Source organism: Lonchura striata, chromosome W (genome assembly GCF_050655825.1).
Source record: "Lonchura striata isolate lonStrDom1 chromosome W, ASM5065582v1, whole genome shotgun sequence".
Classification (NCBI taxonomy): Eukaryota; Metazoa; Chordata; class Aves; order Passeriformes; family Estrildidae; genus Lonchura; species Lonchura striata.
The window spans coordinates 5,599,180-5,614,121 of record NC_140743.1 but is presented as its reverse complement, the minus strand read 5'-3'; the positions used below and the strand labels follow the sequence as shown (position 1 = coordinate 5,614,121).

General features: G+C 45.0%; 1 protein-coding gene across 1 annotated transcript in view; it reads right to left on the bottom strand.

Moving 5' to 3' along the window:
- Positions 1–331: 331 nt before the first annotated feature.
- The window catches only part of LOC146763000 (transitional endoplasmic reticulum ATPase-like), a 70,284-nt gene continuing 55,673 nt past the window's right edge, over positions 332–14,942 (bottom strand). Inside the window, exons 14-17 of the mRNA XM_085571249.1 lie at positions 4,643–4,951; positions 2,644–2,799; positions 2,144–2,298; positions 332–773 (exon numbers count right to left, since the gene is read on the bottom strand). Of these exons, the coding sequence (XP_085427375.1) occupies positions 668–773; positions 2,144–2,298; positions 2,644–2,799; positions 4,643–4,951 (726 nt within the window). The 3' untranslated portion in view covers positions 332–667. The remainder of the gene's footprint in view (positions 774–2,143; positions 2,299–2,643; positions 2,800–4,642; positions 4,952–14,942) is intronic.

Sequence of the window (14,942 nt, the reverse complement as noted above, 5' to 3'; positions counted from 1 at the left end):
AACCAGGATTACTGAAATCCTTTGCTGCAGAGGAGCCAAAGTAGCAGGAGACCCAACAGCTCAGGGCCAGCATCAGAGAAGCAAGAGATACCTGCTACCAGGCTCTCTTAGTTGGTGCTTCCTGCCAAATTGAAGCAGGGAAGAGACAGACGGCCAAACCAATTTCTGTTAACTTGGGCTAAGAGACATAACAATGAAAAACAACCTCAAACACATCAGGGAAGCATGCATACAGATAGGCTCCACCAGACTGAGGAGTGCTCAGATAGCAGGAGACATGGAGTTTACAGGGACAACACAAACTACACTGTACCAGGCACACACAAAGGAGTGTGGTGAGATTTTTATTAATTTTTATCATTTTTGTGGTATTTTTTTAATACAGGCTAGCATTGTATTCTTTACTAAAGCTGCTGATTCTGCCACATAAACTAGCACAGAAATTTCTCAGAAATTAAGTCAGTTCCCCTCCTTGTTCATTCACTGTCTGCCTTCCAATTGAACACCACTCTGGATTTGTGTTTGCTGAAAATATTCCCTGTACAAAGTCTGGTGTGCAGCTACACTGTTCTGACTGAAGAATGAAGAAGCTAAGAGTCCACTGAACACTGGATTTTTTTTGCTGTACAATGTGGCCTGATGTGGAGCTGGTCCACAAAGCTGAGAATTAACCGTAGAGATCGTCGTCATTGTCTTCACTGTACACATTGCCCCCGCTGCCACCTCCTGTGCCTTGGCTCGGACCGGTACTGCCCTGGTTGCCTGATGGGAACCTGCATGCAGCAGTGAAGGACAGGAGAGAAGAGATGCTGTTCAAAAGCCTCCTTGCAGCTCAGTGTCATACCCTCCCTTTGTGCCAAACCCCAGTGACAAGTAGGACAGGCAGGAGGAACGGGACGAAACCTTACAGCAGATCATGCAAAAGGCTTATATGACTTCTGGGTATCACTTGTCCTGGGTAACCCAAAATGTTATTGTAGTCCATATCTATCTGTGCCCAAAGATTGTTACCGTCTCTTTAAAAATCTGTGGCTGGAAATGCTTGGGCTTTTTAAGGTTGGGGCATGAAGGCAGAGCTCTCTCTTGCCTCTACTAGCAACAGTAGCAACATGAGAAGCTGCATTTCACAATCAAAAACTGCTACAGAGTGAATTTTGCCAGTTGAGGTTGGGCCACCATTCTTAGGTGCTCAGAAGTCAATTTTTTTGTCTCCCCCATCAATCAGAACAGGGACCCGAGACAGCAGCACCAACACCAGTGGCTTGGAGGCTGCAGTGCCGACACTGGCTGGATCCAGCTGGCCGAGGAAGAGGCAGAGAGAGAGAGAAAGAGAAAGCCTGATGAGCCACCATGAGAGCCTGTGTCAGCTCCCTGGCAGCATTGACTCTTTTTGGACAGAAAGTTTCCCCAGGTTTTGTTTGCTCCTTCTCCGGTTGTTCATCTGTGGGGAGGGGGGGGGGGGAAGAAGGGAGCTTTGGAACTGTGGAGGCCTGTTTGCCATGTTGATTCCTTTGTTCTCTCTCTCAAATGCATGGCCCAGAAAGATGACTCTCCGCCATTTTGTCATTGTTCCACAGGACAATTAGGGGGACCTCCTCTGCATTTATGGGTGGAGATTAAACCGTTTTGCCTTTGTTTCCCCACACGTGGCCATCTGTGGAGGGTGCCATCTTCAGGGGGCTTACTCTGCCATTTTGAGTTTCTCTTCCTTGGGACTCTCTGAGATTTAGCAACTTTGTAACTAGTGATTATCACTGTTATTTTTTTGCCTGTTGCCGTTTTGTTTTATTAGTAAACTTTTTTTTTCACTTATATCTACTCATGTTTGTCTCTCCTTATTGGTAGAAAGGGATTATTTAAAGCTATAAGGGGAGGTAACTCATTTTAGAGTGTTCCCCTTAAATTGTCTTAAGCCAAGACACTTGTGTTAAAGGAAAAAGGGTTGTTGGACTTCAGAAGTACTAACAGAGCAGCTAAAACCAACCTGCAGCACAGCCTACACCTGCCACATACTCAGCTTTCTACTGTACATGCTGGGGAAAATGCAGTGGAAGAGGGAATTTTTTACCCAGAATCCAGCAGAAAGGTGCCTCAGTGCTGTGTTCTGGGGCTAACTGAGCCACACTGCCCTTTTCATGTTTACCTGAAGCTGCCAAAGCCACGGCTCTGCTGTAGGGTCTGTGCAAACATCTCATATTTCCTAATGTCGTTGTCACTGACAGAGCGGCGAGCAAAGCGCATGGCCTCCTCAAAGTGATCCCTGCGTATCTCGGGAACCGGGTCGTCCTCCTCCACCTCCTGCAGCAGGACAGAGGAACCAGGTGAGCTGCATGCCCAAGCTCTGTAGTCCAACAGACATCCACAGCCCCCCACTAGATCAGGAGGCTCCAACACCCACCAAAGCTGGAGGTGGAGAGAGACACTGTGGCAGACTAAGTCAGGGCTGCAGCAGGGGCTGGCTTTCTGAGCAATGCTGACAGTGAGGTACCCCAGGAAGACCTCATGCTCCCATTCCATGTTCTCTGCTGAGACCCCACTCATCCCCAGCCGAGGATTATGAAGAGGAATGCATCCTGCCTCACCCACAGGCAGAGGTGGGCTGCCTGTGTCATAAGTGAGGAAAGCTCAGAGTATCCCACTCACCATGGCAGAAGGGTTGGTCTGCCTCTCACGTTCTCGCCTGATTTCACTCTCGATGGATTCGCGGATGGCCAGTTTGCAGGCACGCTGGCAAATTTCTGTCAGGTCAGCCCCCGAAAAACCATTGGTCATCTTAGCTAGGAAATCCAGGTCAACATCCTAGTAGAAAAAAAAAACAAAACAAAAAAACCCCCCCCAAAAAAAATAAAACAACCCTCAAGAGAGGTCTGTCCTTTACACCTTACATCCTCAGGTGACAAAAAAGTGTCTTTAGATTTCATGGTATAAAGGTGCTGCCTCAACTTTGGCCAATTTTGAAAAGATGAGCAGTTAAAGTTCTTGGTTTTGGGAAAAGTTAAACCACATATAAAGGCAGGCCAAACTGCCCACACACCCAGTAAGATTCTGGGAAGCAGCTGTAAATCACAGAATGGTTTGGGTTGGAAGGGACCTCAAAGATCATCTAGTTCCAACCCTCCTGCCATGGGCAGGGACACCTTCCACTAGACCAGGTTGCTCAGAGCCCTATCCAGTCTGGCCTTGAACGCTTCCAGGGACGGGGCATCCACAACTTCTCTGGGCAATCTGTGCCAGGGCTTCACCACCCTCACAGTAAAAAATTTCTTCCCAGTATCCCATCTAACCCTGTCCTCTTTCAGTTTGAAGCCATTCACCCTTGTCCCATCACTACACACCCTGACAAAGAATCCCTCCCCATTTTTCCTGTAAGCCTCCTTTAGGTATTGGAAGGCTGTAATGAAGTCTCCCCAGATCCTTCTCTTCTCCAGGCTGAACAGCCTTAGGTATCTCAGCCTGTCATCATAGCAGAGGAGCTCCAGTCCCCTGAGTATTTTTGTGGCCTCCTCTGGACTCACTCTAACAGGTCCATGTTCTTCCTATGCTGGGGGGCCCAGAGCTGGACACAGTACTCCAGGTGGGGTATCATGAGAGTGGAGTAAAGGGGAAAAATGCCTCTGCATTGTTTACCCTCAAGAAGAGGCAGGTTGTCTTGTGGATTTAGGATATGATTTACTGTGGTCTCAGCATAAGGAGTTAAATGAAACACTGTCAGACTAGAAATAGGAATGACACACAGGCAGACCAAGACAACCAATCTTCTGCTCCTTCCCTTCAACTGAGAGTAGTACTACAGCCTCCTTTGAAGCTTTCCTTCCCAACAGCACCTAAAAAGGTAAGCTTGGCATAAAATAGCTTGAGCTTTTGTGGATATTCTCAGTTCAGTCAGAGAGAAAAAGAGAAAGATTTCAGCCAGGCTAAGCCTGGGAAAAAGTCTGGGAGGAATGTAAACAATCTATTATCTTGCTTTCCGTTCATATTGTTTATAGATATGTTCTACCACACTGACCTAAGTCCAAGTGTACCAATCAGGTGAAATGTTTTTACTTTAACACCAATGAAATTAATGTTCACAATGTTCTCTATAAAAGAGAGAGGTGCTTTTGAATAAAGATCATTCTTTGCCTTCTGAAGATGGAGCCTCTTCATTCTCATCCCTGCCTCAACAGCAACAAGCTCTCACTTGACATCTGGTTTTCTCTGATCAGCTATCAGTTTCATTATTGCCTGCTCCCTATGCAAGGAACATAGCTCTTGCAACAATTCAGTTCATCAACAATTAATTTCAGTAGTTCCTCTTCAGTTTCCATTTCCCATCTGTTTTCTATATTTACTTTTCTTTCAGAGTACAATATTCTTTTCCATCTTGCCATAACAGGCTTTCCTGTTCCCACACTGTGGGCAGAACTCCACCATGTGACAAAGACCTGCTGTGCTTACACACCAACACCTACCTTTATTAATACCTACTCTCAGAGCTGAAGCCTTCCCCTACTTCTTCACTTCCATCCTTCAGGGACTGAAGGTTTCCCAGCTCTGGATTGCATGGAGCAGTTGCCAGCCCTCTGCTCTATCCCCAGCTTGTGAGGAGCATGTGCAGCTTACAGCAAACCAAAGCCAGACACAGTCAAAACACAGATCCTACCTTGGCAACTGGTGATTTCCTCAGATTGGCCTTAAGAATTGCAACCCGGGACTTCTCGTCAGGCAGGGGGATGTAGATGAGCTGATCCAGGCGGCCAGGACGCAAGATGGCTGGGTCAATGATGTCTGGCCTGTTGGTGGCACCGATGATGAAGACATTTTTCTTAGTGGACATGCCATCCATCTCAGTCAGAATCTGGTTGATGACACGATCTGCAGCACCGCCACCATCACCAATATTCCCACCTCGGGCCTTGGCGATGGAGTCCAGCTCATCAAAGAAGAGCACACATGGGGCTGCTTGACGAGCCTGCAAAAAGCAAATGAGAACAATTACTCCAAGTTTATACCACTAGGCAAGGAACATTCTGACTTCACAGTAAGCCTACCTTACATTTAAAGCAGCTTAGAAGAGTACACCAGATCTCTGCTGCCACAAGGACAGCTTGGAGGAGTTGCTATGGAACAGTCTCCTGCCACACAAACACTAAAATTCTTCTGAACAACAAGCTGCATTTCCCCAAAGCTAAGAACACTGTGAACCAGGCAAAAGGGTGGGAACTCCGATGCCTAGAGGAAAAGCTGGAGCAAATTTGCCTGGACCAGATCTCCCTCCAGGACTGGGGACATCAATTGGTTATTTAGTGTCTTGGGGTGGCTTTATAATACTGTATCCTCTATTGTATGCTTTGTGCCCGGGAATGGGTCCTGTAATTTTCAGCTGGGTTTGAGAGAGGGGGGGGGAAGCTGGGAGAATTATTTCGGTGGTCTGTGTTCAAACACACATCCTCTGCCATGTTTTCTCAGTTGTGCTGTGTAGCACAAAGAGGAAGTACATCTTTGCATTTAGCTAGTTTCTTTTTTGTTAGCTGAGGCAAGAAGCTTTCCCAGAACTGCATACAGCTTCTCTGTTGACTTCTGTGGCTTCTTGTGAGAAATGACCCTCACTTTTAAAATTTTAAAAGGTTTATTAAAACTTAACAAAAAAAATACAACAAAGGCCTGAATAAGAAAAAATTGCAGCGTTGGGAGTCTCTGTGACTAGCAGCCATGTGTTCATCTACAAAATGGATGCTCTGCCTTTTATACCCTTAGCCCCTCCCAAAGTTTTGCCTTGATTGGAGGTCAGGTGTTGTTATGTCCCGCCTCCTAGTAATAAGCCAGCCCTCTCCAAATGCCTTGACTACTAAGGCTATTACAAGGGGGAGAGGAAAGAGGACTATGGGAGGACATATTATAATAACATCACTATACATCTTAACATACACATAATATCTATCTCTTAATTGTGAGAGACAACCATTACATTACTCATTTGTAACAAACTCTCCTTTTCCTTTTCTATAAGTCATTTGGCTAGAAAAATTAACTCTCATTTTTGATTCTGATAATCTACTCCTACTTCTCAAAAATAATAAAGAAATATTTTTTTTTTAATGAGTCATACTAGCATCTGTTGATGTGGGCGAGGACAGTGGGAACAGGAAAAAAATCCTAGGTTTTCCTTAGACACACTTATTTGGAATGGACAAAATGGGATCACAGAGCTCTGGTATGGCCTTTTTACTCCCATCTACCGTGCCTATGGGGTTGGCTACTCATAGCAGGTGTATCTTAGTGGTGAGTACAGAGGCCAACTTGGTCTTGCCTTCTAGTTTCTGTTGTATTAAAAGATAACTGAGGAATGATAGAGGTCTGGTATGGCTTTCTTGCCCCTACCTTACCATGCCTATGGGATTGCTGCCCGCAGCAGGGCTATAATCTTCTTGGTGGCAAACACAGGGGCCAACTCGGTCATGCCCTCTATTTCTTGTTTTACTCTACTTCTTGGTTCTTAAGGAAACTGTCTCAATACCTCTTATGGTTCCCTGTGTACTTCCCCTCAACAGATGCTTGTAATTCCCATCTATTAAAACAGGACAATTACATCAATAAACTATACAGTTCAAACTCCCCACTCAAAGTGTTAGTTAAAACAATCTTCAAGCTGGCTGGTGGAAGCTTGACTCTACTTTTTGGATGTCTTCAAGCTTCTTTGGGTATCTCTCACCCGGTCTGGATGTTATAGTCTATTCTTTGGGTTCTTTTACTGGGCCTTTAATTCTGTTGACATGAGTCCACTCTTGTTCTGCGGTTTGCACAGCTGATTCAGTGGTTAGCAGTACCTGAAAGGGACCTCCCCACTGAGGGGTTAAACTGAAGACAATGCACATAGCACTGCCTCATATGTTTAATTGAGTCTTAAAGTAGTTATTACTGTTGACACAAGGGAACTGCAGCCTAGGAAGCATTACAATCACAGAGAGGTTTAGTACTTGGCCTAGCATCCTGTTTTGATGGCAGCAGTTTTTAGGGAACATGGGTTAGAACAGCAGTGGATCACAGTGATTGTAGATACCCCTGTTTATAGGAATTTAATGGAAACTTAAACACTATTAAATTTGATGGAAATCACTGTACACAACTTTACATAAACTTTTTTGCAAACTTATATGTAGAGGCAAATTTTTTCTCCTTACAAGAACAGAGTTTACACAGAGAGTCAGGGGCCACTCTAGCCAGCAGAGCTAGGTAGTGACACACACACAAATACATATATATACACACATCTGTTTTTCCAGGTGGGACAGCAGACGAATGCATAGAGCTGTGTATCTAGAGCTATGTCCCTGGATGTGCCCAGCCTGTGTGTGCACACAGGAACATGTGCAGAGCTAGTGCACATACACACAGGTACTTGCTCATCTGCACAGAGCTCTTGTGCACTATGGTACTTGCTAGCAGCACACACTTGTGTGCATTTAGCCTGCCACACTAGCACATGCGCTACACAGACAATCATTTATGTACGGTCCCTACTAATGCACACGTGCCTACAGGCACAAGACCTGCTTGCACATAGAGCTTGAGTACACCAATGTGTGCAGTGTCATATGCATGTCCCACTCAAAGCCATGCTCACACTTGCACAACTTCTGTGCACTCACAAGCACGGAGCTGTGCATAGACCCACTCACACCTGAGAGTGTGTAATTTAACACACATGTAAACAGCAGTGTACACATCACATATACATGTCAGCAAATCTATGTGAATAGTGCTGTGCACACTAACACACATGTACACTGTGCAAAGCAGGACATGTACACTCACATCTGGGCACACCAGAAAACACATGTGCACGCAGAGCCATACACATCAGCACACACGTGTACAGCACTCTCTCAGAGCTCTCCTGGCCCAGACACCCCTGTGGGTCTCTCCTCGTGGGATCATGTCATACTGGGGATGGGGACAGGAGAGGGGAGTATGGGTGGGACATTGCGGCACAGTTTAAAGAGCACCCTCTGTGCCTTTGAGGTGGGAACATACAGGCCCGTCTTAAAGGAAAGGTCAAAAAGAGACTATGCTGGATTCTTGCTTTTTGCGTCTCACTCTACAAGGGCAAAACTGAGCACTTTTTGCTGTCTTGTTTTCTCTAGGACCTTGACTAGCACAAAGGAGAGGATTAGAAGGATTTATTAAGAATCACTGCTAGTGCATAGCACACATGGTGTTTCTCACCTATTACATTATCATGGGATGTTGGAGTAGGAACTAACAACAGCCTTACTCCACTGCCTTGGAAGCTTGTGTTTTGTCAAGGGGCACCTTTTACTTCTTAACTGAGGAGGGGTATTTGTGGCCTTTATTACTGTGGAGGGTAGCTCACAGTCCTCTGGGGATACATTAAGGAAAGCTTCAGGCCTCTTTGCAGAGGTGACAGTGACTTTGAAACAAAGTTTTTTATCAAGATTTAATCTAGGACTGAAAGAGGGAAAGGTATCTATGTTATAAATGGAAATTCGAGTGGAAAACAACTGTAATTTCTAATAAATAATTCTCATCAATGTAAGGTCTCCTGTTTTCTAAATAAGTTTGGTTCAATCTGACAGAAAATCACTTCCTGATGTACAGCTGTTAGTGCTGACTCAAGGTATACTTTTACGAGGTATATATTTAGTTTTCTACAGCAGTGCCAGAGATTCCACGAGCATCTGCATCCTTGCAGTGTAACAAAGCAAGTGAGCTCTGACACATAAAAGAACATAAAATATAGATACATGAAATATTTGTCTTTTGGGAATTCCATTTCCACATGAAGTGTGGCTGGATGAACACTACTGAAGCACACAAATACCAAGACCACCACCACAAACTGCAGAAATTACTGAAAATTCTCTTCTACTGGCAGTAAGAGTAAAACTGTCTAAAGGTTCTTTGTATGGAGAGCAGCTACAATGAATGGTTTCAACATCAAAATCAACTGGAAAACAACAATTTCAGGAAAAGTGTTAAAAAATTAACACTGTATTTCAGGGATTTTCTCAGTCACATTTTTAAGATGATGTACACAAACTAAACTGCCCAAGGAAAACAGAGCATTACAGTGTACTGTAAGACTCAGCATTTTCAGGGAGAGGAGGAAAGAGCAGAAGCGTAGCAAAGCTTTGCCAATTTTCTGTCCCCTTACAGACAATCTAAGTAGAGTTTAAAATAAAAGTGACTGCAGTAATGACCTACCAGTACTACTCAACAGTATGCTACAAGAGCAGATCAAAAAATGGTATTCACGGAGAGAGGAGAAGGCAGGAGGTGGTAAAAGAGAGGAGGAAAACAAAGTACATTCTAAGCTAGTGGGTTTTTTTCTGGAGTCTAGGGTTTTGTTTGGATGGAGTGGAGTGTACAGTAGTTAAAACTTGATACATCTACTTTTCTTTTGACTCACACCATGGCTAGTACATATATTCAATCTCTTTCTTAGTGTATTTTATTACATAATATTGCATACTTTTGGTGTTGGGGTCGTATGTCTACCAGGTTTGTTTTCTTCTCAGGGAGTTATCAGGGGGTATACCTGTTGACCTCTCTGTATTTCCTCCTTCTCTCTTTGGGGACTTCCTACTTGTTCTCAGTCTTATCTTAGCCTAACTACAGGCTCTCACGAACGATCTGGGAGATCATTTGTGAGAAATGACCCTCACTTTTAAAATTTTAAAAGGTTTATTAAAACTTAACAAAAAAGTACAACAAAGGACTGAATAAGAAAAAATTGCAGTGTTGGAAGTCTTCGTGACTAGCAGCCACATGCTCATCTACAAAATGGATGCTCTGCCTTTTATACCAAAGTTTTGTCTTGATTGGAGGTCAGGTGTTGCTATGTCACGCCTCCTAGTAATAAGCCAGCCCTCTCCAAATGCCTTGACTGCTAAGGCTATTACAAGGGGGAGAGGAAAGAGGACTATGGGAGGACATATTACAATATCACTATACATCTTAACATACACATAATATCTATCTCTTAATTGTGAGAGACAACCATTACATTACTCATCTCTAACATTCTGGAACTGTTCAGCTTTGCTCTGGTCCAATGTAAAAAATGCATATTTTATGATTGGCTTTTCGCAAATGTTACAATGAATATTATATGTGCAATGTTAGAAAGTTATGCTGTGTTGCAGATGATAGATAGATATGATTGTTCTCTCAGCTAGCCGGATATCACGCCTGCCCTTAGATGAGTCCCAGAGTGAAATGGACTGTTCCATCCCACCCCCCAAAAGATGCATGGCTCATCCCACACCTCTGTACCTTCCCCTAAAACATTAAGTGTCTGTAACCCCATTGGCCCATGCCTTGTCCCAGCCCACCTGGGAGCCCCTGATAAGGGGGCTCCGAGAGGCCATGCGGTCTCTTGGACCTCTCCCCCTCCCTTAGAACCTCCTCCCCTCCTGGGGCTTCCCCTCTCCTAAACCCTCCTTTTGTCTCTCCCCTCCCCCGCCCTCTTAAGCCCGGCCACGTGCTACACCTGAGAGCACGAGGCACGGGCCTTCCTGCACCCCCAATAAACCTCTTTCCTCAAGAGCAAGCTTCAGAGATCTCTGCCTCCTTCCACCCACACCATGCTGGAGCGTGATCATCCCGCAATGCTGTATTAATTCTCTTACGTAGTGTGTTAAATATAGTTTTAGGTTACAACATAATGTTAAAATAGAGACTATGTATGTGGGGGAAGTTTTTTTTTAGGAATGAGATACTCGCTTTGAGGAACACTTAAATCTTCCAAAGGAGAGGAATTTATGGCTTCTTATCAGAAGAAGCTAATTTCTTCACCAGGGGATTCAAGGAAACAGTTGACATACAACAGAGTTTCTTGTTTAGAATGGAATGTATGCATAACCATGAAGGATGTATGAATATGCAACAAGTGTATTGGTTTAAGGATGATTCCTTTGTTCACAAGTCATGCTTTTCATGATTTAGTGTCTGAGAGCATTCGGATGTCCATAATTCTTTGCTTTTTATTGTCTTGTAATTGTCCTAACTCTAAACTTTATTACTTTAATTGTATTATTATTTTTATAACCATTTTATTATTAAATTTTAAAAATTTTAAAAACCAAGTGATTGGCGTTTTTTACATCCAAGAACAGACCATCACCGGGAGCTGGCGGGGGAGGCCCCAGGATGCTGCATTCTGGCTATGGACTTTGGGAGGAGCCGAACCACACCTACAGAAAGAACTGAATCCACCAGCTTTCTCCGCAGCGAGAAGGTTTTAAAATTTAACATTATTAGGTTTTTTTCCCGTGCCTGTGTGTACTCTGTGTGTGTGTGTGCTAAATAAACAGTTTTTTTCACTTTCTTCCAAGAAATTCCTTTCATATCAGTGGTGAGGGAGTGTTGTGGTTTGAAATAGCTTGGTTTTAGTTAAGGGAAAAAACCATCAGGTAGAGAAGTAATTCTCTCCGTAAAGAACATTATAGCTTCCTCCATGCCTGGCAAATCCAATCTCTGGCTGGCTTTGATAACTAATACACCAATTAGCCAATTAAAGAAGCTAGAACTGCCTCTACGAATACCATATTTAAGAAAGGAGAAACGGCGAAAAGTTCTCTCTTATTTCCTGCTTTCTGCAAAAGACTGGAGGCCCTCCCCCCCTACCCTTCCCGGTAAGACCAGGCCAGGCTCATGTGGCCTGGCTGCCAGGCGGCAGGAGAGGAAGCTGAAGCCAGGACAGGCCACAACGTGGCTGCTGAAATCCTGCTGCTGCTGTGCTCCGCCCACAGTCATCGGGCCAGGCCGGCTCTGCTGGGCTCCAGGCCTGGCCGGCCCCGTTCCAGATGCAAGCTGCTGAGCCATCCTGCTGGGGGCTGTCCTGGCGCCACAGGGCACCATGCGGCTGAGACCAGTGAGCAGCTCTGCAGTCTGTGTAGGAAGTGGCCCTATGGCTGGAATTGGGAGCGGCCAGGGCCGGAAAACAGCCATGCGGCCACAGCGGCCGCCGCCATCCTAGGCCAGCCAACCAGCGACTTAGCATGCCTGTCTGCTTCTAATCTGCCTCACTGCAGACAAAAGGACAGAAAACAGCGGCCCGCGCGGCTTGTGCAGCGCTGGGGATGATCACATGACCAGCAGCAAGAGGCAGAACATGCAATTCCGTGATGCAGGGCCTGGACGAGATTAACCCTTTCCGTGCTGTAAAATTCTACTTGAGAATAGATAAAACCTACAGATGCCAATCTTCTGAGTGAGAGAAAAGGAAAGGTGAAGGCACGTGAAGAAAACAACAGGGCGACACCAAGATCAGTGAAGAAGGAGGGGCCGAAGCCTGGAAGAAAGGAGATGCTCCGGTTTTGGAGCTGAAAACCTTTTGCAAGCCAAGGTGAGAATATAATACACCAGACTATTTCCCTGTAATTCATAAACCACATGAAGGGGGGGAGGGGGGAATGCAGCGTTCATCCACAGCTCAGAAGAGAAGTAGAAAATATAGATGTTGAAAGAAGCTGTGATCTGACTTAAACAGAGAGAGAATTTGCTTTCAGAGATAGAAGAGAACCTTTGCTTTCAGAAATAGAAGAACAGAATTTTTACTTGCAGAGACAGAAGAAGAGAACTTTTGCTTCTATAATAGAACAGCTCATCCATAAAATTGTACCCCAGTATCCAAAATGGCCCTCGACAGCAGTTGTGGGAAAACTGTAAGTCAGTGGGAGGGACTTTCACGAAGCAAACAAGTTTTTAAGGGCAGACTGTTCAACTTGTGAACTTAAAACCACAAGGAAACTGTTTCTTGTGGCTTGGCAGAAGAGACTCCTATCCTTAAATGAACTGAAAAAAGATTCTTTTTTAGAAGTGGTAAACTTGTTATGAACAAAACAGCCTGGCTGGGACACTTGACTCAAACTAAGTACTGACATTGAAATGTTAATTAGCTAATTGCTCCTGGGAATCACCTACCCCCCCCCAGGCTCACTACCATTCTAAGACTGGGATGCAAAATAGGGAGACCAGTGGAATCATAGGAGGGGGTTTTGGGGATGAGAACACCCCTAAATGGAAGGCTGGTCACAATGGAGGGGGCTGGATGGGTGTGCTAGTTGGGGAACAGGGAACCACATCTCTAGTCTGTGTTTGACCTGTCACCATAACCTGCAGAGGACCAGACTGGACTGGGCTGTGGGAAGCAGGCACAAAAGAACAACTCTTCCTGGTGTTACCAGGAGGGAAGGAGAGGGATAGCTGCTGCAAGACTTTGGCAGCAGGCTCTGCACATCCCCTCACCCTTTGGCTACCAGTGTGCCAGGAGGAAAGGAGAGAGGACGGTCTGCTGGGACTTCAGATACAGACTGCATGCCTCTTTACCTCCAGCTACCAGTGTGCCACGGAGACTCCAGGGACAGACTCTGCATGCCTTCTCACCCTTTGGCTACCGGGAAAGCTACAACAGCATGAGCGAGCTCCATGTCGAGCCCCCTGCCCAGCTGACTTTTTAATAAAGAGCTAAACATTAATAAAGGCATAGACCCTGTTCATTACAAACTGACTGATAATCACAGGTTTTATCTCTTTATGTTGGTAGTGAGAAGGAAAGAGGGGCTGGGGGAAGATAAATGTTCTAAAGGTTTATTTAGTTCTTATCATTCTTCTTTTAATTCTGTTAATAAAGTTTTCTTTATACCCTTTAAAATTTTGAGCCTATTTTGCCCCTAAAGCATTTTCTGCTAATCCTTATCTCAACCCCATCACCTTTAGTGTAACTGGTTTTTTTCCCCCTCCTCTGCTCCAATTAGAGGAAGATGACTAGACGATTTTTGTGAATGCACTGGCATTTGGCCAGCAGTCAACCCACTACAGGGAGGGAATGCCAAAACCTGCCTTCTTCAGAGAAGACGTTCCTTTCGGGACATTTCCTCCTAAACTTGTCTCAAACCAAGACATTTAGGCACTTGAGTATCAGTAGGTAAGAAATATCAAATGGAAGGGGGAAATCCAATCTGTCTTCAGCTACCTAACATTAATAAAGGCATAGACCCTGTTCATTTCATACACGACTCCCAAAAATCAAAACTACACTACTGCACTATGGGTCAGGGGTCGAACAAAACTAAAGAATTCCAGGAACATGTAAAAGAACTCAAAGGAATGTTTGAATATGTATAATCCTCATGAATATGCATTTAACCAATGTAATGAAAAAGTATATAAGACAATTGTTTTAAGCTAACGGTGTGCTTTTGCCAGTTTGCCAAGCACCCCAGCACTGGATATGGCTGCAAAGAAAATTCCAGTTAGAAATAAGGGGGAAAAAAAAATCTTCACAATGTGAGCTCAAACACTAGCACAGGGCTCAGGGAGGTCAGGGATTCTCCATCTTTTGCACATGTCCATAACACAGGGCCTTTGTTGGAGGTTAGGTTTTTTTCCATTTTTTTTTTCTTTCTCTCTGGAATTTTGTCCCATTTGTTGCTGAGAGACAATAACCACCAATACTTGAGAGACAAAAGGTGTGGCTGGGGGGAGGAGGAGGAGAGGGAAGGGTGCAGCTGGCTACTCTCTTACCTGAGGGGTTTTCTCTTGGGAAGGGCAGAGATACCAGGAGATTTTGGCCTGGGGGTGAGGGGCTGGGCTCAACTCCTCTCCCTCTCTCTTGTGCTTGAGATCAGAGGGAACAGTTGAGCTGCTGCAATCGATGCCACTGCAGAGTCCAGCCCATTACTGTTCTCTCAAACTGCAAGTGAGGCTTTTGCTTGTACAATCGGCCATAGCACTGAGACCTTATTAACACCCTATATCTCTCTGGAAAGAACCCTCACCATCTATTCAGGTGCCTCAGGGGAAAATCCAGGACCCTGAGCCCCTCCCCCTCCAAGGGAGCTTCTCCTGACAGCGTTTGGAAGCCCAGCTGCTTCTGCCCAGCCCCACCATTTTTTCTGCCACTGCTCTGGGGTTTTCGCTACACTGCAACCCAGCAC